The 27837-nt window shown below is 46.7% G+C and overlaps 1 protein-coding gene across 3 annotated transcripts; it reads right to left on the bottom strand.

The window, feature by feature from the left end:
* Positions 1-1433: 1433 nt before the first annotated feature.
* On the bottom strand, positions 1434-27736 carry Emc1 (ER membrane protein complex subunit 1). 3 transcript variants are annotated; one of them, XM_076861144.1, is made up of 23 exons: positions 27629-27736; positions 25309-25433; positions 24340-24405; positions 24061-24154; positions 22946-23074; positions 21644-21770; positions 20916-21065; positions 20420-20587; positions 19937-20008; positions 19514-19576; positions 18762-18884; positions 17959-18055; positions 17108-17230; positions 15336-15535; positions 15032-15181; positions 14034-14195; positions 13546-13665; positions 10573-10710; positions 6421-6594; positions 5487-5697; positions 4118-4202; positions 2950-3079; positions 1434-2793 (listed from the first exon to the last, which is right to left on the bottom strand). In XM_076861144.1, the coding sequence occupies exons 1-23, from the start codon at positions 27721-27723 to the stop codon at positions 2614-2616; spliced, it is 2982 nt and encodes a 993-aa protein (XP_076717259.1). In that variant the 5' UTR covers positions 27724-27736; the 3' UTR covers positions 1434-2613. The 3 variants fall into 3 exon arrangements, with proteins under 3 accessions (XP_076717259.1, XP_076717260.1, XP_076717261.1); XM_076861145.1 differs by having other exon boundaries at positions 19514-19573; XM_076861146.1 differs by lacking the exon at positions 19514-19576.
* Between the last annotated feature and the right edge of the window lie 101 nt (positions 27737-27837).

Below are 27837 nucleotides of genomic sequence, written 5' to 3'. Positions count from 1 at the left end.
AAAATTGGCCCAGAAAATACTAAGGAATCACCCATTTTAAGTTAAACATCATAGGGGGCCCCAAACTAACCTAATTAGTGAGACCAGGGAAGAGAAAGCCCAAGGGATGTGCACAGAAAGAAGACAAGCAAATGGATCAGAGAATAGGGAGGAAACAGAGTCCCAAGCTGTGCGGAGGATGGAGTAGCTGGTCAGACAAATGCAACTTCAAGGTGACTGAAGGCTGCACCTGAGGACAGAGACTTGGGTGTGACTGTGGCATCAGCTATGTTAAGCACCTGCTCCAAGGTAAGTTTGAGTAGTAGATGGTAATGGTTAATGGTTAGAGCCCAAATAAGGGAATCTTATAAATTGCAGGTAACTTCCCTCCATTAGCTTGTTCTTTGAGATTTGGAAACGTAGGTAAATGAAACTAGAATCTTATGGATTATGTGGGCTGAGGAAGCAGAAAAGGCAGCAAGACAATAGCTGATGATGTCACTTTTGTATCTTTATATAAATACAGACAGCCGATGTTCCAGCCAGGTATCTCAAAACAAAGGCAACTTTTTTTTTTTTTTTTTTTTTTTAACTTGTACTTACTCCTTTCTCCCAGGTTACTTTAAGTATTTATTCAGGTACTGGAGATTGAATCCAGGGGCATTTTACCACTGAGCTATATCCCCAAACCTATTTATTGTTTTATTTTGCGATGGGGGCTCACTAAATTGCCCATGCTAGCTTTGAACTTGTGATTCTCTTGCCTGGGCCTCCTGAGTTGCTGGGATTACAGGCACGTGTCACTGCACCCAGTCCAGGTTACTTTAAACAAAACACACTGAGTCAGGGTGAATAGACATATTTTCCAGACAATACATAATCATGCCCTCACTAATATCTATTTGACAACCTTATTACTAAAGTGCAATGATTATCATTTTTCTTCCTTCTCCATGATAACCTACCTTCAGAATAAGACCACAGAAAGAGGAAAAATTGTTTTTAAATAACCTAAACCAACTCAATTGTCATGTTTTCTTACTAAATACACTCACTCCACTTCTGTACTGCTTTTCTCCACTCTAATGTAAAAGTAATCTCATAGTGGTCATCTTAAGATACAGAACAGGACTCAGGTCAGTCATTCATCACTTTATTCTGAAGATTGAGTGTACCTCTCCCTCTCACCAAAGGGCTAGAGATGACCTGTGCTATCATGGTAAAGAGAAGCCCCACTCTTCCCCAAGTCCATGAAGCCCTCAGATGGCCTTTTGTCTGAAGCAGTCACAGCAGCCCAGCTCGACACTGTAGCACCCGCACAGTTCTTCTTCTCTTGTTGAAAGCTTCAAAGATTAGGCTGGGGGCCCAGGATATGGCTCAGTGGTAGATCCTTGCCGGGCATGCCTGAGGTCTTGGGTCAGATCCCCAGCACCACACAAAAAAAGTCAGATCAGTAAGATTTAAAACCTCATCTTAAGAGGAAATATAACACACATTTTAATTTGTATTTAAAACTAGCTGAGGATTTAGCTTAGTGGTAGACTGTGTGTTTAGTATGCACAAGGCCCTGGAATCAATCCCCAGCACCAAAATACAATAAAACAAAAAAGCCCTAAACTAAAAATAAATAATAGGGTTCTTAAACAAGGACAATTTTCTTGAACTAAGCCATAAGATGACTAGGCCAGCCCATGGGTAAAGTGAGAGTATGAGATACCAAGAAACAGGCAGCCTCTTTCCATTCACTTGAAATCTGTTTAAGGTTCAGATAATTCAGTAGTTTTTAAAAGGCCTCAGCCTGGCTGGGGATGCAGCTCAGTGGTAGAGCACTTGCCTAGCATGTGTGAGGCCCTGGGTTCTGTCCCCAGCACCACCAAAAACAATTCAAAAAAAAAAAAGGCTTCAGCTCTGACATATCTCTGGAGAAAAGCACAAGTAATACCTAAATAACCAAGATGTAATTATTGCACTTGGCCTTGATGGACTGAAGCAAAACCTGGGTGGCCCAACCTAATAAATAAGCATGAAACAAGAGGCATAGTTAAAATTGGTTCTGACACCATGTACAATTTCCACACGCACCTTACTTCAGAGGGAAGTCTTAAGAAGCTGATCAGCCCTCAACCCTCAGCTAAGGAAGAGCCCACCCTACCCTTCAAGGTCAAGCAGTAAATGCACCTATAACGTGGAGCTGGCAAGAAAAGCTCCCTCTGATTTTGATGCAAGAGGCAAGGAAAAGTCAGAAGGATTTCTAGATAAGACTGGGAAATAAAGGCAAACTGAAATCAAATTAAACAGGTCTCACAAAAGAAGACAATCATTTGGAGGTCTTATGAAGAAACAGAACTTCCATAAGTGGACAAAGAAAGAGAACTGAGCAGCAGCCGTGAACTTGAGCAGGAACCCCTCAGGTGCTCTGTGATCCTCAGCTGAGTTGGAGAGTGTGGTCTGCATCCGTGGGACTGTGCATCGTGTATCCCAAAAGCAGTTATGCATGAAAGTTCATCTTCTTTCCTCCAACTCTTGAGAACAGAAGCAGACACACCTGCCACTGACCTACCAGGCCACCGCTGCCACTCCCTAGCTGACCCACGTCCTCAAGGCTCTCCAATACCAGCACAATGTCTTCAGGATTTACCGCCAGGCTCGATTCAGGAGTTTCACCTGTGCCAGTCTCTTAGTGATCATGGTGGCAAAAACAAGGCCAAAGAGGACACTGCTGATTAACACATAGTCATAGTCATCCTTCAGGACATCAAACTGTTTGGATGGGTAGACTCGAGTTTGGTAAATGTCCAAACCATAGGCCACAACCTGGGAGAAAGACGGAATGAGAATTAGGAAGAATGGCAGCCGGAGAGCCACCACAACCTCAAGTTCGGGGACAGAAGGGAATGCTATCCTCAGCTGTTTTCCCAAGAGTGGTACGATGAACAGATGCCTTACAGGGTGGCCGTGGGCTCCACTCACCAAACAAGTGGACTCCAGGCCTGAGGGAGCCGTGTAGATGCCTCGCATCCGGGAGACCGTCTGGTTATAGTTGATGAACCGCTCTGCATGTATCTGTACGTCTGGAGAATACGGGATTAGGTTCTCCTCTCTGCAAAACAATAGAAGGGACAGGCACTCTGAAGCTGCTATACAGGGACCCCTTGGCTGCCTCTCCTTGGACCTGGGATGTTTCCAGGCCACATACCTAACTTCAAATCTCCTGTGAGGCCTACTTGGATTAAGTGGTTAAAATCTTAGTGGCTGAATGTTAGGAAGGCAGTCTGGAGGATAATGCTGAAATCTGGATTCCTACTTTGCTCTAAACCTGAAAAGCAGTAATATACAGTTGAAGGGGATTTCACACAGAGGAGAAAAGTCAGGGCCATTTTCAAACCAATACACTGAGCCATGAGGCCAGCCCCTGCTCTCCACTCCAGTGCCTCTGTCCCGCTCCTCCTGGCCATCATCCCCGGCGCTAGCCACCTTTCCCATGCAGTGCTCCAAACCACACTCCCCTGCCCCTCAAGGACAAATCTGCTATCTTTCCAATGTCCACACTGGCACGTGCCCCTAACTGAACAGAAGTCAGGATGGAGGTGGGAATGTACACAGAGATGGTGTCTGCTGACAGTGAATGACCTATCGGCTGTACCCAGGTCTGGCCCTATGACTTCCACGACTCGCCAGTGTCTCCACACTCAATGATCTAGCCACACAGGCCTATCCTCCCGAACTCAGCAGACATGACTGCAGGGCCTCAGCCCACCTGCTCCCTCTTCCTAGAAAGTTCTACATCATCCACAACACAGGATCCTCCACCTCCTTTAGGGCTTTACTCAAGTCATTCTCCTTTTCAGAGGGGTTTTCCCAGGCCACCTGATTGCAAATCCCACCTGGACACATCCCTTTGTAGCCCGCTCTGTATTATTTTTCCTCCTCGGCATTACAAGTGCTGGATACTGCACTTAATTTACTTGTTATTTATTTATTTATTGTCCACCAGAAGGTAGGTTCCTCTTTGTCAGACTTATTCAAGTCCCCAGTCCCTAGGTTGGCAAGATGGCACAGGACAGGCTAAGAATCAAAGTTCATTGGTGAGGTGAAGTACCTATGGCCAGAGCCTTTAGTTACAGCCACAGGGCCTCACCTGCTTTGTTCCGTTGGGATCTCAGGACGCCGGGGATCCAGCAGGGCCTTGGGGAGGGAAAGAATTGCTCCAGAAGGAAGCCCAACTGCAAAGGAAGAAGGGAATGTTCACTTACCTAAAACACAGGGAGGGTCAGTTACAAAAATACTGTTACAGAAATTTCAAATAAAGAGTTTAAATCAAGCAAAAGATTGGTCAAGGAGGCTCCTTTAAATCATCAAAAATGGTAATCCAATAATATACGTGAGTCTGAGTGAAGGTTCCCACTTTTGAAGATACTGGTTTCTTCCCATACCATCATCCTATGACACTAGAAGATGAAGTTCTAAATCAAGTTATGGGTAACGGTGAAAGAGAAGAGTGTGGAAGGAAGGCAACTTGGACTTCATCATCCCTCTGCCTCCCCCCAGTAGTCTCCTTCTCCTTAAGCAAACCAGGCTGTGTCTGGCAGTGTGGCCGGCCAGGGAGGGCAGCATGCCAGCAGCATGAGTTTGTGTTAGCATCAGTGATGCTGATGGAAGCTCTTACGCTGCCAAGAGGAATGCCTTCCTCGGATCTGACAGTCCATACTATAGCCAGTGGCTGTCTACGCTGAGAGCCCCAAATGTAGGCCTAGGAGACCACTGAACAATCACTGAGTCTTGAACTTGGACTATACAAGATGAAATCTTGCCCATGTCTAAACAAGTCAACTCAGGCTATGTTAAGAATAATATCAGGGGGCTGATATTGTGACTCAGTGGTAGAGCACTTGCCCAGCATGGTGAGGCACTGCATTTGATTCTTAGCACTGTATATGAATAAATAAAATAAAGGTCCACTGACAACTAAAAAAAAAAAGAATATCAGGCCACATGATGTACAAAAATGGGATCCTAATGTCATGTAACCTAAAAAGAACAACAAAAAAAGAATGATATCAGGACCATGGACAGTAGTGCACATCTGTAATCACAACTACTTGGGAGGCTGAGGCAGGAGGATCATCAGTTCAAGGCTGGCTTTGAAATTTTGAGACCTTGTCTCAAAAAAAAAAAAAAAAAAAAAAAAAGGCTGGGGTAGAGCACCCCCAAGTTCAATCCCCAATACCACACACACACACACACACACACACACACATACACACAAAAGAATACCATCAGGGGTTGCTTTTCTAGCTGGGTGAAAACACCAAAGAAGGTAAGTGGTTCAGCAGAAATGAGGACTAAGAAGAAGTGGTCATCTTTATAGGGCAAGGCTAAACTTTCCCCTGAAATGGAGCCCTCTTAGCCAACCTTCCCTTACAGGTGGTCAGACAGGACAGTCCTTGTCCTTCAGTGTAGCTGCCTCAGGGAACCCGGCCATCCCAGAGCCGGCCCCCAACACTCACTGAGCAGGTGTCGGCTGGTGATACCCCGCTCAGTGATGGTGGCTTCCATGGCACTGATGGAGGAGGGGAAGATGTAGGATTGCTGGAGGACCTGGGGCAGCTGGGGACGGTCCAGGGAGCTGAAGGCGGTGGCATTGTACTGCTCGGTACCCTCGTAGAGCTCCAGTGCAGTAAGCTCATTGCGCCGCGCCTTGGTGTTCCAGTACTGGTACTGCAGGGAGAGGAAAACTACTCTGAAAGGCACCTTTCAACTCAGCTACAGACCCAGGGAGGAAAAGCAGCGCCTAGCACACCAGCTTACTTCCTGGCTCCTAAGTTTACTAATTTTCAAGCCAATATAACTAGGCTATTCACAATTTGCCACATGACAAAGAAATTCTCAACATTCTTAGAAGCTATATTAACAGCTAACTAGATGCCTTTGAGTGCTTACCAGGTCCTAGGAATTGCTATTAGCAAGACGAGGTGACTGTTATCATCCCTATTCCACGGAAAGCTCACGCATTAACTCACAGTCATACAGTCAGGAATAGGAAGAGCCAAGATCACACCTAGGCAGTGTGGTTCCTGAGCCTCTGCCCCTAACCAGGACCTATGTTGCCATCCAGAGACCTTTGGATCCTATGAAAACAGAGAGCAGCAACTGGGTTTCTGGAAAGGATTTAAGATGCAGGAGACCACTGGGCACAATGGCGCACACCTGTAATCCCCACGGCTTGGCTCGGGAGGCTGAGACTGGTGGATGGCAAGTTCAAAGCCAGCCTCAGCAACAGTGAAGCACTAAGCAACTCATTGAGACCCTGTCTCTAAATAAAATATGAAATAGGGCTGGGGATGGGGCTCAGTGGCCAAATGCCCGAGTTCAGTCCCCAGTACTTGAAAAAAAAATGCAAGAGACCTCCTGAGCTACCTTATGTCCCTAGTCCCTTCTTACCACCACCCAATTCTCTGAATGCACAATATGGACAGGGCCCTTGGCTTTCTTCTGCACAGATGAGTGGATGATACGCCCAGTGACACCATCAATGAGGAAGATGCCAATGAAGGTGCGTTCATGGTGGACATCCATGCTCTCGGTCACCACGGCCAGCAGGTTGGGATTCAGGCTCTGGGGAGAAACAGAAAAGCTCCTTCAGAACAATGACATGACATGTGCTTGGCCCCACATGAGCCCAGGGCCACTGTGAGGCTGACCTGTGATTCACTGGCCTCGCAGAGGAACCAGTGTTTCTAGTCATAAGAGCTTCTCATCCCTGTGCTTAGTTTATGTCCACTAGGATTAGGGGCCATGCCAAGTGCCTTGACTCTCCCTTAATTCCCTCAACAACCCTGTGAAGTGGCTTATACCACCCACAGTCCACCAATGAGGAAGTCAGGGCAGTGAGTGACTTGTTAAGTCTCAGAGCTGGCACTAAGATGGCCTTTGGAGACTTCAGGTCTGGAACCTCAGGATACCACTCTAGCACTGTCACTTCTCTCTACCAGGACTGTTCTCCCCAAGGTCACCAGTAGCCTTTCTGCCCCTAACTCCAGTGGGTAGGTGCTGGTTCTCATATTACCTGACCAATAGAACCATCTGGGAGAGTGAGCACGCCCTCCTCACCCTGGACACCTCCCCCTGGTCTCCTTCTGCCTCACTGGCCTCCCCTTCCCAGCCTCTGGAGGAATCCTCCGCATTTCCCCAGGACCTTCGTGATAGAAATACCCACAGCACTCAGGCCTTGGATGTTCCCCTCTAAGTTCACCTCCTGGTGACCTCAGCCAACCTCAGGCTTTACCACTATTTACAAATGCTGGCAATGTCCAAATTAAGCATCCAAGCCAGACCCCAGCTCCCAAAACTCCAGGTATTACCATCAGCCATTGACCTCTCCTTAGATCTCACCTGAAACTTCACAAGCCCCAGGCTGACTCTTTGGCTGTACCTGGCTTTGCCTGGGGCCTCCACCTCAGTCAACAGCACTCCATGTTTTGATGTCTCAGAACCAAACTGTCCAAGTCATCTCTCTCTCTCTCTCTCTCTCTCTCTCTCTCTCTCTCTCTCACACACACACACACACACACACACACACACACCCTACCTATCAACATTTCCTATTGACTCTACTTTCAAAAAGTATCCAGAATAAGTTTCCCCTTCACCACGTCCTCCAACCCAGTTCTGCTGCCACCCTCTTCCCTGGATGACGACAATAGCCCACTGGTCCTGCTTTCCTCCTGGGCCCTCTACAGTCCAATCTGGGCTGCATGGGCCTGTTAAATCTCAGCCTACGTCACTTCTCTGCTCAAAGCTTCCCAGGGGTTCTTCCTCTCACTCCAAATGAAGCCCGAGTGGCAGCCTGTGATGGGTCCCACTGTCTTCAGCAGTCCGGGCCCTCACTCGCTCTGTGCCAGGCACACAGCCTGCTGCCGTTCTCAAGCACACCAGGCATGCTCTGGTCCCTGTCTGGAAGGCTCTTCCCCAGGTGGCCACCATGACTCATTTCCTCCCTCTGTGTCTCTACTTCTTTGCCACCTTCACAGGGAGGCCTTCCTTACCACCTGTTTTAAACCCGAGCCTGCCAACACACTGTATGCTTTATCTATTTATTGTTTTCACTATTAACTTCTCTCAACTACAATGACAGCCTCATAAACTCCGGAAGTTTTGTTCTTTGAGTCACTGCTGTATTCCGCTATCTAAAAACAACATACAGCATCCAGCCAGCACTCAAAAATAGTCACTGCTAAGCCTCTGTGGACCTCCTTCCAAAACCCATGGCCACAGTGCAACCATAGGAAAAACATCGGACACTCCAAAATTGAGAGGCATTCTACAAGACACCTGACTAGTACTCATCAAAGCTATTCAATGGGCTGGGGTTGTGGCTCAGTGGTCAAGTGCCCCTGAGTTCAAATCCTGGCTCCCCCGCCATTCCAAACTCCAAATATATATTAAAAAGGGGCTCAGGACCTGGGGTTGTAGCTCAGTGGTAGAGTACTTGCCTAACATGTGTGAGGCACTGGGTTCAATTCTCAGCACCACATGTAAACAAATAAAATAGAGGTCCATCAACAACTAAAAAAATAGGGCTGGGGATGTGGCTCAAGTGGTAGTGCGATCGCCTGGCATGCGTGTGGCCCGGGTTCGATCTTCAGCACCACATACAAACAAAGATGTTGTGTCCACTGAAAACTAAAGAATAAATATTAAAATTCTCTCTCTCTTTAAAAAAATAAATAAATAAAAATAAAATAGGCAAATTTTCAAGTATTTGTGTAATCTGCTTATTTAAAAAACAAAAAAACAACAATTAAAAAAATAAAAAAATAAAACTATTGAGACCAGGAGCCTGGTGTAGTGGCATATACCTGTCATTTCAGCAATTTGGGAGACTAAGGCAGGAGAATCACAGGTTTGAGGCCAACCTCAACAACTTAGCAAAACCCTGTCTCAAAATTAAAAATAAAATAAAGGGCTCAGTGGTAGAGCACCTCTGGATTATGACTATGAAGTCACAAAGTCCTACTGGTAGCTACTATTCTTTTCAGCACATGAAAGTACAAGTGGTCTAGTTGATTTTTAACTTTTATACTTATGGATCAAAGTTTATTTTTAAAAATTTATCTATGTATATACACACACACACTAATATGATTTTTTTTTTTTAATGATCCTGAGGATGGAACCCAGTGTCTTGTACATGCCTGGCAAGTATTCCACCAGCCCAAAATGTACTTTAGAATTTGTAACATTTTGGGCATTCCAAATGAACTAAAACTGACTGCTGTCACATAGAAGACATTCATCAGTAAAGAATTCAAGTTAAGGACAGATGCGATGGTGCATGCCTGTAATCCCAGCTGCTCAGGAGGCTGAGGCAGGAAGATCAGGAGTTCAAAGCCAGCCTCAGCAACTTAGGGAGGCCCTAAGCAACTTAGTGATACCCTGTCTCAAAATAAAAAATGAAAAGGGCTGGGGGTCCTGGAGATATAGCTCACGGCAGAGTGCTTGCCTCACATGCACAAGGCCCTGGGTTCAATTTACAGCACCACCACCAAAAAAAAAAAAGAAGGGCTGTGGTTGTGGCTCAGTGGTAGAGTGCTCGCCTAGCATGGGTGAGGCACTTGGTTCAATCCTTAGCACCACATAAAAATAAATAAGTAAAAATAAAAGCATTGTGTCTACTTACAACCAAAAACATATTTTAAAAAAAGAAAAAGAGGAAGAAAAGGGCTGGGGATGTGGCTCAGTGATTAAGTACCCCTGGGTTCAATTCCCAGTATTCAAAATAAGGAATCAAATAAATAAGTATAATAATAATGTGACCCCGTGGCAGGCACTATTCCAAGCATGTTACCTTTAACCTTTAAGACAATCCTCAGATGTCAGTGCTACTAACCCCATGATACTCGTCACAGAGGAAGAGTAAGTAACTAAGTAAATGACCCCTGATGAAGAGCAAGTCTGTGGCTGGGCAAATCTGGACCTGACAGTCCCACTGGAGGCTTGCACTCTGCTGTGTGCTTCATGCTCAGGGAAGCAGCGTCTTGGGGAGGTTCCACAGTCTTGTTACACTATTCTACTGCACCCTCCTCCAACTTAGTCTCTGACTCCATCAAAAGAGGTATGAAAGGTCATTGCTACCAGGATTACCTTCTCACACAAGACAGTCTTGCAGCCCACCGTCACCCTGTCTCCCTGACGGACTGACTAACGGTTAGCTCCAGTTAACTAAGGGTTAGCTTTTATCAGTGCTACTACTAATGATAAAAGCTAATACCTATCAGGTAGTTACTATACAGCAGGCACTGGGTTCAGCATACTATCTCATGTGATCATCACCACAACTCTAGGAAGAAGGTATATCACATCCAGATTGGGGTGTAGCTCAGTGGTAGAGAGTTTGCCAAACACAGGGGAAACCCTGGGTTCCATCCCTAGCACCAAAGGGAAAAAATGACACCCACTTCACAAATAATAAATATAGGCTCAAAGGAATTAAAAGCAAAAGTAGGTCATCTATCTACTAGTCCTAGTGCCAGAACTGAAGCCCTTATTTCCCTCATACTAAAGGCCTCACTCTGCCAGGCTGTTGTAACATACCTTGTAGAGCACACTGCGGTCCCCCATCACCCGGCCCTGGGAATGGACATGCTCGCTGCTGCGTTTCCCCTTCACCTTGACAATCCGCTGTACTTCTGGGGGAATGGTCAGCTCCCAACTCAGTTCAGTGGTGAGATCCTAGGGCAGGGAAAAAAGTGCTTGTGTTCAGAAGGGGACACACAGACCTCAGCAGCTATAGCTGGTCCATCTTGCAGTTCAGTGTCTGAATATTCTGGGTTAAAAGAAACAAGATCAGAACTCCTTGAAAAATAGCAATAAAGACCTAGCTTATAAAGAAGTTTGGAACCCCTGGTTTGATCAAGAGAAATACTAAAATACCAGGCACCACAGTGGCCCACGCCTATAATCCCAGAGGCTCAGGAGGCTGAAGCAGGAGGATCATAAATTTGAGGCCAGACTATAAAACTTTCTATTTATCTCAAAATAGAAAATAAAAAAGGCTGGGGATGTAGCTCACTGGTAAAGTGCCCCTGGGTTCAATTCCCAGTATTAAAAACAAAGAAAGAAAAATACTAAAGCCAGTAAAGAAAAGAATACCCAACAGTATTCCATAAACAGTAATGTTTATCCAAGGAGGATGTCTCCAAGGAAAGTTTAGCATTTACTAATAAAATCTGAGATCCCTGCACACCAGGGCAGCAGTGAATTAGTCAGCTAGCCAGGACCTCAAAACCTTTCCTGTATGGTTCCACAGTCGTAGGAAACCAACATGCATTCACCACTCAGTATGTTGTTAGACATCCACACCACAGAATTACATGGAGCCTTTGGGGACAGAGGGCTCGGAACTGGAAAGGGACAGGAGCCTTCCCAAGTGTTGGTGCTCTTTCGATTCCTGATGTGACTGCCACATACACCAGTGGATTTCTTTCATGCAGGTTCATTGAGCCTCATGATTTTATACTTTTTTCAATGTTTCACTTAAATCAAAACGGAATTCTGAACAAAAGGTTAAAGCAGAAAACACATCAGATGAAAAAAGCAAATAAATATAGGCCAATTTCCTTTCAGTAAGAAAACTTTCTTGAGACACAGGTGTGTATCCACACAGCTGTGGACACAGCCTCATAAATGCACGTGCACCAGAGAAGAGGCGGCAAGTGCCATGGGACGACAGCAGGGAGCGGGTGGCGGGGCTCTCACACCCTGCCGTGTGCCTCGGTAGCAATGCAATCTCTCGTGATGAGAATGAATTCATGCATTACTTAAAGTGTTTTAATAAACCTTCTTATTAATACCAAATAAGGTGTCTTTGCCACAGCCTCCTTTGAGGACTAAAACATTCACATGAGGGGACAGGCAGTGAACACGCTTGGAGGTCAGATGGAAAGGCAGCCCTGGCTTAGGCCCATGGGAAGATTTGCCTCCTCCATCTTCCCTTGATCACTGACTCACAACAGCCACGTCCTCTTTGCTCCCCTGTCTACAAAGAACATCTCCTGCAAGGTCCCTTTTATGAACTTAGAAAGATAATTTCCTTTTTCCCCGTGAGGGTAAAGCATGTGTTTTCTGGGCAGGCCACTCCTATGCTGTTTATGATAAAGTTGAGCTGCCACACATACGTCAGGAAAGGGCATCACACTGTCAAAACGACAAGAGCCCAACCTCCAATGGAACTTTTTCAATGTCAGCCACTGATTTACATGACTTACATGTAAGAATCCCTGGATCCTCACAGCTACCTGATGCAGGTGCCTTTACCATCTTATTTTATAGACAAGAAAACATTGGAGATATATGTCCCAGTTCACAAAGTTAATGTGACAGAGCTAAGCCAGGCATGACGTCACATGCCCATAATCCCAGTCATTCAGGCTAAGGCAGGATTGCAAGTTCAAGGCCAGCCTCGGCAATTTAACAAGACCCTGTCTCAAAACAATATAAAATAATTTGAGGGAGTGACTCAGTGGTAGAGTGTTCCTGGGTTCAATCCCCAGCACTGCAAAAATAAAAAAGTAAATAAATAAATAAAATAAAAGCTCTTCCAGGACAGGAGAGGAGGTCTCTCGCTGAATACACACCACCAAGTACCCCTCTATGCAGCCCTGCTAACTAGGCCAAAGCCATCGCTTGTGAACCTCAGAGCTGGTGTGTATTGCTGTATGGAAGAGCTCAGCTCAAGCGCGTCAGGATCAAAGCAAACCAACCCTATTTCTAGAAATAAAATTTAAAGCACATGCTTTATCAAGAGCTGTCCAATAATATCTCCTTCATATAAATATACAACTCATTACTCAACCCCTATTCCCATGTCCCACCCTCCTTTCCCTCTAAGAATAGGGGGAAACATCCTTTCCCTGGGCTATAGGAAAGAAATGTGGAGTGAAAAGTTCATGAGGGCCAGGCAATCCTAGTGGCTCAGGAGGCTGAGGCAGAGGATCCCTAGTTCAAAGCCAGCCTCAGCAACTTAGAGAGACCCGAAGACCCTGTCCTGAAATAAAAAAATAAAAAGAAATGGAGATGTAGCTCAGTGAAGGACCTCTGCATTCAATCCCTAGTACCAAAAAAAAAAAAAAAGGACCATGAGGGAGCCGTGCACAATGGCCCATGCCTGTAATCCTAGCAGATCGGGAGGCTGAAGAAGGAGGATCACAAGGTCAAAGCCAGCCTCAGAAAAAGTGAGGTTCTAAGCAACTCAGTGAGCCCCTATCTCCAAATAAAATACAAAACAGTGCTGGGGATGTGGCTCAGGGGGTGAGTGCCCCTAAGTTCAATCCCGATACCTAAAAAAAAAGGCCATGAGGACAGAGGCTTAGTCCACCATGCCCTGCTCTGTCCACAGCACCCAGACCAACGCAGAACCTGCCAACCAACATGAGCAAGTGATCGAGTTTCAATCAGATACCAGGGTTGTGCTGATCTAAGTGTACAAAAAGATGAATAGCATCTCAGCTAAATAACTTGGCAACACCCACATCCTCCCACAGAGTCCTGCCAGAGCACTCTTCCTACCTTTCGAAGCCGGTATCCACTCAGCCGTCCCTGCTCTGCATCCACCAAATAGAAGAAGATGGAAGGGGCAAGCTCATGTAGCTGTCTCAAGACATTCCGTGTAGCTGGGAAAGCTGTGACCTTGAAAACCCCAGAGAACCCATAAAAAACGTTAAAGAAAAATTCAGGAATTGCTCAGCCCCATTTCCCAATACTCATTACTGCTTCCCCATAAGAGACAGCCTCAAAAATAAAAGAGCAAATCCTAAAGGATCTAGAAGCAACTCCGTTTAGGGATTAAGCTTAATTCTACTAATACCTGTGTATTCACATGTTCAGAAACAGCAGTCACAAAAAAGCCAGGCACACACAGCAGTCATGTCTCTGAGGGCAAGCATATGCCGACTGCAGACAGCATCTGCCTGTGCGCCACCTGTGTCTGACCAACCCATGCCACACCCTACTCCACCTGCCATTCCCCAGGAATGCATCCCCCAGGAATGTAGTACCTTGTACTCATCATCTATCAACAGCAGCACCTTGGCATAGTCTTGATCCATGACCGGGAGAAGCAAGGACTGCAAGATGGGCCGCTTCAGCACGGGGGGAGCCACCTGACTCCACTTCCCAAAAATGGGATTAAAGACGTACAGAGAACTCATTCCTGTTTCCTAAAATGGACAGAGCAAACTGTCAAAAAAATTGCAAATCCTAAGGGTAAATCAGTATAGCTGAGACTTTGGCTCAACTGTGAGAAAGTCCCTATTCTTTTGCCCTCTTTGTGGAAATAGATTCTTGGCTGAAGGTGAATAGTCCCAGAGCTAATGTCAAAGGAAAAAAGTCAAACTGCCTTTAGTTCCAAACATAACCAAGAACTGGACACACTGAAGAACAAATAAGAGTCAGGCACAGTGGTGCACGCCTGTAATCCCAGCGGTTCAGGAGACTGAGGCAGAAGGACTGCGAGTTCAAACCCAGCCTCAGCAACTTAGCAAGGTCCTAAGGAAATTAACAAGACTTTATCTCAAAATAAAATATAAGAAGGGCTGGGGATGTGGTTCAGTGGTTAAGCACCCCTGGGTTCAGTCCCAGATACAAAAAACAAAAGAACAAATAAGAAGGTCACGTAAATACCAATTCAGCAACCCCACAACGGCCATTCCAGAAGTGTCCACATTCCCTCTCTCTTACTATCAGAGATCCCCCAAATCCATTCTGATTTTGGGAGAGAGATATAAATAGCTTTGTGTTCCACTCTTCCTTATAGAAAACAGTCACTCAGTCACCAACAGTAGCCTATGACTAGAAAAGAAGAAAGCTGGCTAGAGCTAGATCCATTTTCTAGTCAATTCTTCCTGCCAGGCAAGAAACTGGAAGAAACAACCCCTAACCCCTGAATGTTCCTCTTGGGCACTTGGAGAATTCCAAAAGCCTGGGCAAAAATTAAATTTCAAAACACCAAAAGAGCCACACCCACTCTGCCTCAAGTCACACAAGACAGCCTCACCTTGTCCTTCACCAGGAGGGTGCACTGGGGCGGGTGGGGGAAGTGAGCAGTCGTTCTCTGGACCATCAGTTTAAAGGAGGAGTCTGGCTTGACATTGGGTAGATACTGTTTCCACAGGATGGTGCCAGAGCTGCTCTCAATGCCAAAAAGCTGCAAGGTAAACAAATACTTGACTCACTATAGAGAAGCCAAAGAACCGATTCCGCCCTTGCAAACTGGAACCAGTGCCATCCTCTAGCAAGGCTTTTTGACTCCCACCCCCTGAACTTCAGAAGATTTGGTACCCGGAGCTTACAGCCCTCACCTTGCCTGAGGCTGTTACCATCACCATCATCTTCTGCAAGTTGAACTCATCTCTGGCCAAGGTGTCGATGTTGATCTCGTTCTTAATCTGGCTTCGGGGCTTCCGAGCATCGTAGAACATTTTCCAGAGGTGTGAAGTCCACGCCTGCAGCAGGATGAGCTGAGACGAGAGGCGTTTCAGGAACATCCCCAGCAGGCCATCTAGCATCAGGAAAAGGGTAAAGCACTCCCCATCAGACAGGGGGTCTGGAAAGGCGTCTGGACCCACTCTCCAAGGAGGGACCCTGCTCTCTCCTGCAGAGCATCCAGGTCACTGTTGCTCCAGGCCAAAGACCAAAGGGCAGTTTGCTCTGACAACAATAGTCTCCCACTTAGCCACACTCAAGCTTCACAAACCCACTTTTCCAGCTCCTTTAACCACGTCTGCCTGGAACTGGGACTAGAGGACTGAGGCCAGGTTCACCATGCAGGATGCAGCCATGCTGTGAAATGTCTAGCACAGTCCCACACCGAGGGTGGTGGGGAAGGCTTCTGGGTGCCACACAGAGCCATAGAGTATGGGGTGGGGGTGAAGGGGCACGAGTATGTTCACGTGTGTATCATGGACAGGCGCTGTCACCTCCCATTGCCTCATTCCTATTCTGTCAACTGCTCAACATCTCCTGACAGCATACCTGCGACCCATCCCAAGGCCCTCCTTCCCTCTATTCCTAACTTCATCATGAGGCTGCATTCTTCAAATCTTCATCATCAGAGACTGGAGACTTGGTGGCAGCTACCAGCTGACAGAGTAAACAGCAGTGTCTCTGGGGCCTGCTGGCCTGGATTAAAATCCCAAATCTACTCCTTACTCCTGTGAGACCTTTGGGCCTTGAGTTCCTCATCTGTAAAATAGCCTGCATCCTGGAGGGCTGTTATAGAGATCAGATCACGGAACACAGATACAGGACTTAGCATGGTGCCTGGCACGTAAGTGCTCACTACAAAATAGAACCTTTGTTGATCTATTTTCCATTCACCTCAGCTCAAGGAAGAGAAGTGAGAGGCAGAGAGAACAAGTCACAAGTAGAGCAGTTCACACGCACAGCATACACCTCATTGATGCAAGTTAGGAAAAACAATTAATCAAAAGCTAGCCGTGTGGGCAGGCAGCAAGCAGCAAGGCGGCAGGAGGTGGGCTTTACCTTGAATCGCTGGATCCAGGAAGCAGAAATAAACAGTAAAATCAAATTAATTCTCCACTTAAGAAAATTTGCAATGCCTAGCAGGGCACCTGGCCCAGAGCAGACCCTAACAACCACTTCCATGAAGGGGAGAGGAAGGAGGTAAAACTGAATCAGAGTGGGGTGGATCAATCTTATCTGGGCAGTAGGGACTATGGCTGGCTTTGAAGGACATGGAGCTATTTCCATAATAAACAGATTAATACAGTCCTGTCTCTGCAAGTGTGGATAGTGCTTAACAACTGTGTCTGACAACCTTTAGATATTCAGGGGATAAGAGCTATTGCTTTACTGAGTTGTTTTTTTTTTTTTTTGGCCCCAGAATCTTTCCTGGGGGGTTCACAGTTCACTCATACACTGGAAAGGGTGGCTGCATAAACCACAGGGCCACCAATGCACTGGAAATGGAGCTCATTCACAACAGACTGGCCATCTGGCTGAATCAGTGCGCCAGGGTACCATGAGGCAGCATCTCCTCGGGTTCAACTAGCAAACTCAGTCCAGAGCAGCCCCCTCCAGCACCTCTGCTGTCCCGTCCCTGGGTTCATACCTGCCTTCTTGCCAAATTCTCCTTCCAGCTCAGCCTGCGCCCCAGTCAGGGGGAGGTCCACCATTTCCAGGCACACCACTTCTGCCAGGGACTCCTCCCGGGTCCACAACACCACCTTCCCTGCTATGGGAAACCAGTTTGCAAAAGCTCAGCTTGCCTCCCTGACCTGAGGCAAAGCCAGGCACACTGGTACATGCTTGTAATCCCAGCAAGTCAGGAGGCTGAGGCAGGAGGATCACAAGTTCAGTGATAGCCTCAGCAATTTAGTGAGAACTTGTCTCAAAAAAAAAAAAAAAAAGTAAAAAAGGGCTGGGGGCTGGGGTTGTAGCTCAGTGATAGAGTACTTGCCCATGTGTGAGGCACACTGGCTTTGATTCTCAGCACCACGTACAAATAAGTGAATAAAATAAAGGTCCATGAACAACTTGAACATACATGTATGCATACATGCATATACATAAATATAAGCATACATATAAGTACACATATATGTATTGTACAGGTACACGTATATATATATATGTATACATATACATATATAACAGGGCTGGGGATGGAGCTCAGTAGTAAAGCACTCCTGGGTTCAATCCCCCATACCAAAATAAAATAAAATAAAATAAAATAAGGAATCAGAAATAGCAGAGTAAGGAGTTGAAATCAGCAAGTCAAATGCAGAACGTTCTATATGCCACCCTATAATGCTAAGGAATTACTCAAAAGTAGGTGACATATGGTTCTGGAGAAAATATTCAAGCTATACTCCACTTGAACCTTTCCCAGACCTGTTCACAGTCCCCCAAAACCAGTCTGGGCAGGCTGAAACAAAACCAGGTTGAATGAGGTACACTCACCCAGCTGCTGTAGAAAAAGGAGCAGGTGATCCTGCGTCTGCACCAAGGCCCGGTAGCCGACTGAGTCGTCCTTCTTCAAGAACACCTGGATGTACAGCTAGAAACCAAGATCATAAGAATCCCAGGATTCAAGTATTAGGCACATCAGGTCCAGGTCACGGCAACATCTATAACTACCATCCACACACCACCAAGGTAACACACGTTCCCTGGAGTCAATACAATGGTCCCTCAGCTCTTTCAGACCAGTCCATGAAGGAACCCAAGCACCTGACATATCACATCACCCATCCATGCCCCACAAAGCCAGCAGGAGGCCAGGACTAGACTTCCCATCGTAAGATGAAGAAGCCACAGCCAAGAGGCTGAGGAACACAACTCAGTTCCCTGAAGGAACACTGGGATCACAAACGCAGGCTGTGCAGCTCAGCAGCGCCAGCTGCACCCCCAGCAACACGTCTTACCAGCTCTGCAACTCTGGATACGGTACCAATTGCCACCAGGCCACAGTTACATTGGTAAAACCAGGTCAGTAACTAGCACTTCAGAGGACTACAAGAAGGCCACATCAATTAGTGCATCAGCAAAAAGCTCATCACAGGGCCTGGAGCACAGTGACAACCAGGCATAAACAATATCTGCCTTGGCTGTCTGTGACTAGTCAGAGGCTCAGGAAAGAGCTAGAACCCATGTCCAGAGCCCTAACCCAGGACCCATGGCTGTGACCTAGCTCTGAGGACAGGAAGCCCCATGATGAGACACCTGCAGGACTTCAACGTCTTCAGGCCAAGGTCCTGGCTCACCCGCTCTGGCCGAGTGTCATTCTGTTCCAGGCTAAATGAAATTGCAGTGTCCAGCAGTCGCCGACCCGTCTCTACTAAGTAGAGGTTAATGGTGTAGGTCTGGTTGAAGCAAGCCAGCGAGTCCTAGGAGTGCAAACAGCACATATCAACTAGAGGAATCTGCCAATGGTCAGTCCCCCAAAAGATATCCAATACCAGGGGCAAAAACCCTAGAGAAGGGACCAGGCCAGAAGGGAAATAGGTCGCAAAGGAAAATAAAAAAACAGAGAAAGCCAAATACTGAGGCAGAAATGAGGCACCTGGGTGAATAAATGAAATTACAACTACTACACTTGTTTTAGAAGGAAACCAGTAAGTAGAGTGTGGCAGAGGCGTCCCAAAAAGAGGCGCGACTACCCAAGGACAGAAAGCAGGGAAGAGCTCACAGGAAGCCACAGCTACAACTCGTGCCTTCAGCCAGGGCCACATTTCTGTCGCACAGCAACTGCACAGGGTACACTCAGCTCTACCAGCTGGACCCCAAAAGAAACAGGGGAACTGAGGCCTAGAGAAGGACGCAGTTAGCAACAGATTCTATGGATTCTACCTCTTCATCTCACCGTGAAAAGGGGTCAAGAGCAACACCATTTAATTGACAGTAGTTAGAAACCCAGGGGAACTCAGGGAGACCAGCTAGCCTCAGCTGCTCCCAACTTGCCCAAGTGGCCTCCTGGGACTCCAGGTCTGGCATGCTGCCAGATGCCACACCCTACCTGTGCACTAGACTTCTCCGAAAAGCTCCCCATTGACCCATCTTCAGAATTGCTAGGTTTCTGCTAGAAGAAAGAGAAGGACAGAAGAAAATTCAGATAAAGGGTCCCTTCCAATCCCCAAACAAAGCTTTTATTTCTGTCTTCTTGTCTCTTAGAGAAGGCAAATCTCACTTCTCATCCTGGCCACAAAGCCTATGTGTTTTCTAACTCCCAGGTAAAAGTGGGGATGTCCTATTAAGGCCTCCTTCCTGGGGAGAAAGGGGGTATACAGAAAGCTCCAGATATGAGGCAAATTCATCTTTCAGCAGCCTCATGTATTCAACCTGACCAGGAGAATGCACCCAGATTACTGGCTCAGGACTCCCAGCAGAGAAGAGTCAGGACCCTCCCCCCACACACCCGGCTAAGATTCTCAGTACTTACCACTTCGTTTCGACAGGTCATGACTGCAGCCACGGTCTTCTCCCCAGTGGTGCCAAAGCTCACCAGGGCAGTCTGTGGGGAAAGGAAGGGTCAGTTTCCAAATGGGAGTTATGCCAGCCAGCAGCCTTCTGGAGGGTCACCTGTCTTGGAGTTCAAAGTGTTCCCAGCTTTGAAAATGATGGCCAGGGCATCTGTGAGCAGAAGCAGACCTCAGCCACATCTAACAATCCAGGCACAAGTCCCCCTAAGCCCCATGTTGCTCTTGTATTCATAAGAGGCTCTGAATGACTGTGGACTGCAAGGAAGGTGACACTTTTATTCTAAAGACCCTCCAAGAAGAAAAAGTATCCTATTCCTACTGTAAGGCTACCTCCAATCTCGGTCCAGAAGCCAATGTCTCCAGGTTCGAGGGCACTGTCTCCTAGCATCGACAGCCCAGTCATTCACTCCTGAATCCTAGCCACCCACACTGCCAGTGGTTACCTGGGGGAAGTTCTTGAGCAGACTCAGAGCCCCATGGTGGTAGTGCAGCAGAGCATAGTGATTTGGGGACAACTGCAGGAAGAACTGGGCCCGAGAAGGATCCACTGGGGTGGGCTGTGTTGGCAGGACCCGGGGTTGGAATCCACTTCCAAATTCTAAGTCAAGAGACTAAGGGAGGAAAGAACAAGGAGGATGAGGACATGAAGCCAACCAGTGACTGGCCCACCATGCTGGAGTCCTCTGCCCCACTTTGCTAAGGGATGTAACTAAGCCAGGAAGGTGGCCCCAGAAGCTCCCATTCAGCTTCCTCAAAGGGGAAAGTGGCCCATTTCCCCTGACACCAGCTCTGCCAAAGACTTGAACTTCTCCTCAGGCTACCACAACCCAAAAAAGAAGCAGCAACACCACCAGAAGAAAGGCCCCCATAGAACTGTGTGCCCTATCCACACCCCGCAGGCAAAGCCGAGGACCAGGGAAAGCAGCTGCAGCCCGTCACCTGCAGTGGGATCTGCCGAAGTTCCCACTCTGTCTCCAGGGCCAAAGTGTGGAGGGATCGTGAGCCTGGGTCAGGGCACACCAGCACAGCCTCATCCACCAGGCCACAGGCTCCGGTAAGACGCTGCAGCCATGGAGTCGAAACCCTGACCTGCAGAGGGACAACATAACAGGACACTCACAAGGGATCTTCACATTTCTCTCAGCTCATCAGCAGCATCACTGCTAAAATCCCATGGAGGGTCCTAAGTCCAAAGGCTTAGATTGGTTCCACAGGGGTTTTCCTATCCCCAGCCCAACCCCAATGTGCCTCCCAAGAACCTCCAAAGACAAAAAAAAAAAAAAAAAAAAATCAGGAGCTTCTTTCTGGTCACTGGAAAACACACCAGATAACTATAAATCTATAAATGCCTAACACTTCAGACAGGTATTTCCCTACTGTCTGTCAAATGTGGCTTCCTATTGTTATTTTACAGAATTATCTTGGAAGACACCTACATGCAGTGACGAGATCTGTGTAATTTTTAGCCACCCCAGAAGAGAACCACAAGAAGAAACGTACTTTAAATACACACAGATGAAGATAAGACAGCAGCAAGTGACCAGAATTAGGGACTAAATGACTTTTGCATCTGTCCAGCCAACTTCCCTGGTCCCCAGTGCAAAGAAGGGTTTTCTTGACTCCCCTCCCCATTCACGAGGCTCCTCAAGTGTCATGCCCTCCCATACCTGCTGAACAATCTCTCCATCTTCCACGTTAAACTTGACAATATTCACATGGCTAAAGGGAACGATGCCGAGGGCCCACACCACCCCAGAGCCGTAGGAATACACCATCTGGTAGTGGATGCTGTCACTAAGAGGCAAGAGAGAGCAGGGGGAACAGCTTTATCCCTCAGACAGGAACATCTTTAAGGGTCTTCCAAAACTTGGATGCTAATCCTTAGACAGATGTCACAAACTGGAAATTCCCAGATAGGTTTGTTTATCTCATACGGTTTAGAGTTTTACTTCTGGGTTTGTTTTGTTTGCAGTGCTGGGATTGCGATCAAACCCAGGACCTCATTGTACTAGGAAAGCACTCTACCAAAAGACCCCTAGTCTTTTTTTTTTTTTTTTTCATTGCTTTTAGGGGTTTGTCTGACAGTATTGGGGACTGAACTCTGGGGCACTCTATACTACTGACCCACACTTCCAGCCCTTTTTATTTTCATTTTGGTACAGCAGCTCAGTAAATTGTCCAGGCTGGCCTTGAACTTGCAATCCTTCTGCCTTAACCTTCAAAGTATATGATTTCAAGTGTACTTCACCACACCTAATTAACTTGCTTTTGTTTTTAATTTCTTGTAAACATTCCTAACTGAGATTATACATAAAAATAATATTTCCAGCTTTTCTTAGGTCAGAGATGTGGTGACACTGGACCTAAGTATATGTCTACCTATATACCCACAGAACACCAATCAGCTAAGTAAGGCTGACCCCTGGAGGTAAGCTAGGTACACTGCAGTTCCCAGCAGTCCTCATGGGGCCAATGTGACTCATAGATATTACACACTTGGTCCCACAGCAATTTGACTTTTGATACCATCCGTATCTGAAAACTGCCACACGAGGTCTAAACAGAACCTTTCCTTCTCCTCCCCCCTCTTGTTCCTTCTCAGCTTCAAGTGTCCTCCACCAGACCCCTGGAAACAACTCTTCTTGATTATTCTAGCTCTTACTATGAACGAAAGGCTCAGTTTAACTGGAACTAGAAGTGGAAAGGCCCAGAGCACCACGCCCAGGAGCAAGCAACACCCAACCCACGGCTCCCCTGCTTGGTGGCTCAGGGGTTTTCTCCTCCCTGCAAAGGCACTCCAGGCGTAGCCACAGCTTCTGCCTTCAGACCCACATCCAGAGAGCACAACCCACCACACGTGACACCAATGTGCAGGGGGCCTGGCAAACGCTGGAGGCCCCTTAAGGAGAAGAAGGGGCTTATAAGGGAGAGGAAATAGGTAGCCACCATCTGGAAGGAGACAGCCTTACCTTTCTGGGAGTTGTTCTACCCACTTCAGATGCCCACTGGAGAGGTGATGGAGGGCAAGAGTCGTCCTCTTCAGGACTGCAACATACCTCACAGAGTCCTGCAGGCCCACCAGCCCAAGTGCCTGGAAACTGAGTACAAGTAGAGAGTGAGCCTCAGGCCAGAGCAGACAGTCCCACCACTTTCCCTGAGGCTTGGTAGGTAAGAAAACAGGCTTTGAATTCAAACATGCTTGGATCTTAATCCTGTCTCTGCCAGCTTGTTAGCTGCCTCGAAAGTTTACACACTGCTTCCCTGAACCCCCCAAATTCCCTAAGGGCTGTTCCTTTCTTTCCCTGAAACTTCAGAGCAAACAGATCACAACCCTCTACCATGCACCCATGAGACAGTACTATCATTATCAGGCTACCTACCTGTCCGACTGTAAACTTGATGGAAGAAGTTATTTCACATATATGCCCATTGCCTGGGGCCACTAAGAATTTACCAAGTGAATTATCATCCTAAGACATATAAGCTAATGTAAATGACTCTATAACTTAACCTTGGCAAAGATGGAACAGTGGCTCAAGCTGTTTTCTAAACATGAAACTAAAACACAAAGTTTTATATTATGTTTTCATACCTAGAACATGGCAAAGTTCATGCATCATGATTAGGAAAAGAATTCAAGCATAAGAATAAGCACTGTGCCTTGCACAGAGCTCTGCATCTAATAAGTGCTCAGTAAATGCTGAGTAAACATGTGCCACACAGAACATCAAGAACAGATGTTTGATAACCAGGCACAGTGACATACACCTATAACCCCAGTAGCTCAGGAGGCTGAGGTAGGAGGATCCCAAGTTCAAAGCCAGCCTCAGCAACTTAGGCCATAAGCAACTTAGACTCTGTTTCAAAAAATAAAAGGGCTGAGGATTTGGCTCAGTGGTTAAGTGTCCCTGGGTTCCTGAGTTCAATCCCTAGTACTAAAAAGAAAAAAAAGGCATTTGGTGATCTTTGCCTTTTCATTTATCCTTGGGGGAAAAAACAAAAGGCCTGGGGTTGCTGCCCATGCAGATCTGTGCTCCACAGAGACTTTCACTCAGCCAAAATGAAATACGGCTTCTTCCCTTACCTGCCACTGTCCAAGGTTATCTCCCAGTTCAGGCCCCCAATGTTAGTCTCCCAGGAACGCATGATGCGGCCTCCATTGGACACAGTGATTGCATCTGGAAAAGAAAAGACCAAGGTGAAATTATTTCCCAAACTTGCTGTCACCTCCTAGGGTCCATATAAACAGATGATAAACAGGAGCACCCCTCCTCTTTTCCCTGTCAGACCCCATACAAAGGAAGGAACCAAGGAATGGGAAGGGGTTGCCCCCACAGTGGAAGCCCCGCAGGCCTCTGCTCACCCTGTCCATGGAGCAGCATGGCGTCCACAGCCCCCTCTGCCGTGCCCTTGTCCACGTGGCGCCACACTGAGAGACACAAAAGTCAGGCCTTACTATGAACATTACCATGACCCAAAAAGAGGACTGAAGAGGTCTTTGTTTGCATAAAAGCCTCCAATTTTATTTAGAAGGAGGAAAAAAATTCAACTAACTGCCCATGATGCAGTCCTGCTCGCTGCGTAGAAGGGGTAGAGAGGAGGCAGAAATATGCCCATCTGAAGTGTCTACTCATCCAGGCCCCACTGCCACCCGCATCAAACACATAAATGAGATGGGTGTGGTGATGCACACCTGTAATGCCAGCTGCACAAGAGACTGAAGCAGGAGGATTGCCAGTTGGAGGTCAGCCTGGGCAACCTGGCAAGACCCAGTCTCAAAATAATTTTTTTTAAAAAGGGCTGAGGATGAAACTCAGTTTACAGTACTTGCAGTACTTGCCTAGCAATTTGCAAAGCCAAAGGTACTATAAAGAAAAAAAAAAAAAAATATATATATATATATACGCACATATACATAAAAAGATACACAAAATAAATAATGATAAGATTAACAAAAGTATTACAAGAAAACAGTGATTATAAATTCTATTGTCATGATTTTAGTGCCTAAACACAATCCACCCAGCAGATGTGATTTGAAGGTAGGAGTTACTGCAAAATAGTATAATGTGCTTTCTGCAGCAGTGTCTTATTTAAGGCTACTCAAGACTGAGACAATAAACTGCAAAGACCAGTGCTAGGAATATGTAAAATAGTCAAAGGTGAGAAGTCGTCTGAAAAAACTATCACAATCCACCAAGAAAGGCACCTTTTGGCCATCATGTCCCTGACTTGGGGACTAGTCAGGCAGGCACAGCAAGCCACAGGCCACTTGGATTCATAGTATCAGCCTTGCCACCCTGAAGCCAGTCATTCTGCATGGCTCACTCACAGATTTCCCCAGTTCGGGAATTTAAAGCTGCAATCACATTCTTCTCCGTGGCCACAACCAACTTCTTGGATCCAGGGGAAAATTCCAAGGAGGCAAACTTGAGCTTCCCAACATACTGCTGTCTCCTGAGAAAAAGAGTGCAGGGGAACATAAGGGGCAAAAATCACTGCACAAAATGCTTTGCAAAAAGACAACTCACTGGGTTATCATCATCACATCTACCTTAAGACAGATAAGAAGTGGTTGTTAATGGAAAGAGCTGACTAAAGGCAAGATGTCCATGCAATGCAGACAGAAGCAAAGGGAACAAGGGTATGAACGTCTGAACAGCTGAGAAATACTAAGTCTTCCAGCTTAGTATTTGCTCAAGGTGATACTTTAAAAAGCCCCTGTCCCAAATCCCACTAGAACAAAGCTAAAGTCTTTTCTGTATTCACTGATAGTCTGACTAGGCACTCACTTAAAAATGGAAGAACCCAGGCCCTGCCTTCGATGAGCATACAATCCAACTCTTTTCACTAGCTATGGAGAAAAAAGCATTTCCAACCCAGCTCCACCAACTGGGTGAGGCCTTCGTCCTCCGTGGCCCTTTGTAAGCCCACACATACTCAGTATCCACCTGATCAGCACTCACTCTCTTGCTGGGCTACATCCACCACTCAGCACTCTTACCTGCACAAAAAGGGAACAAAACTAGTTTCACAAGGTAGACTGTCACATATAGGAGCGCTTGCCTGTTCCTATCAAAAAAGGTCTGCCATCCCTAGCACACTAAGTACACATGACATTTACACTGCATTTCTCTTTATCATGATGTTGTTTGGTCTAGGTTTTTTTTTGTGTGTGTGTGTGTGAGACTGGGGGTTAAATCCACAGGCACTCAACCACTAAGCTACATCCCATCCCTTTTTCATTTTTTGTTACAGAGTGTTACACAGGCTGGCCTTGAACTTGTAATCCTCCACCTCAGCCTCCCAAGTACCTAGTCCAGTTTTTTTGTTTTGTATTTTTTTTAAAGAAACTAAACTAGTAGTAGAGAGATGGGTTTATATTTGGCAATTTCTACCTGCATTTGCACATATTTTATTCTCACTGTATCCACTGAAAAACCCTACAAAGTATGTTTAAAAAAAAAAAAAAGTAGTATTACCCCCATTTTACAGGTGAGAAACCCAAAGTCCAGAGAGGTCAATTAATTACTGTTAGAACTAGGACCCAAAATGAAGACTTTCTGACAATAAATCACATTATCTCTTGAAATACTGTTGTTTTGGCCAGTGCAGTGGTACGTAGCTGTGGTTCCAGCTACTCAGGAGGCTAAGGCAGGAGGATCACTGAGGCCAGGAGTTTGAGACCAGCCTAGGCAATACAGCAAAACCCAATCTCTAAATTGGGGGACAGGGGGTAGTGGTAGAGTGCTTGCCTAGTATGATATGGACTGAATATATGAATCTATCTGAGACAAAAACAGTTCACAGAAGAGGAGATATCTGAGTTGGGCCCTGATGGAGTGTAAACAGTAATAATGGGTAACATTTATTGATTGCACTCGATGAATCAGACTTTGTGCTAAGTACTTTAAAGAGATTTTCTCATTCATCCTCTGAACTTCTAGAGGACGGATGGACAGTTAGTAAGCTCGTTTTACAGATAAGTAAGCCAAGGCACAGAGAGATTCAGTCACTTTCCCAAGATTACAAATTCTTAGGGGGCTAAATGGACATTTAAATAGAAGAAAGCCATCTACAGGGCCTTAAGGAAGGGGTAAGTGAATAAGTTCATGGCATTTCCTGGCTGATGAGTTTGGGGTGGCCATACTCTGAGCCCAGGGCTGCCCTGGGATGAAAAGGGGGGAAAGAGGCCTCAGTTTCAGACTTACAAGACATAAAGCCCGGTTTACGTGCCTACGAGACAACAGCCAATTAGAGAAAGATTGAAAGTCCACCGAGGCCTGGTGATCTCTGACACCCGGGAGACCAGCAACCTGACAGTCATAGAAATGAAACCTGAAGAGGGAGAAGGAATCAGTGATCCCTGACCAGAACCCCAAAGCCTGCCTGTATGGTGGCGCCGACACCGTGGGCATGCAACCTGTACCGTACAAGGACCAGCTTAGAAGAGGCGCCCGGCGCTTGGCTTAATGCTACTCGGTCGATGTCTAAAAATTCTTGGTTTCTGATTTAAGAAATCACATATTTTCATTTTGCACAGGATGCCGCAAGTCATGTAGCCGATCCTGCTTCAACGGTAACCTCCCGCTTAGAGACAGGTGCTGGGAAAACAGCCATCTACTTCGCGAACAGGCCACACACGTACGCACCAATCAAACTTGCCCACTTGGTCTTCATACACTGCGGCCGCAGGGATAAGCAGCGCAGCCCAGAGCCAGCACCGGGAAGCCAGCGTCGCCGCCATGACGGGAGCTCAGACGCCGCCGGCCCGGCATGCACCGCGCCGCAGGCTCCGCCCCGGCGGACCATAGAGTTGGGGTAGCACGCGAAGCCCTGGAGTGTGCCCGGGACTTGGAGG

Source organism: Callospermophilus lateralis, chromosome 7 (genome assembly GCF_048772815.1).
Source record: "Callospermophilus lateralis isolate mCalLat2 chromosome 7, mCalLat2.hap1, whole genome shotgun sequence".
NCBI lineage: Eukaryota > Metazoa > Chordata > Mammalia > Rodentia > Sciuridae > Callospermophilus > Callospermophilus lateralis.
Note: the sequence above shows the minus strand (reverse complement) of the source record. Positions and strands in the feature narration are given on the sequence as shown.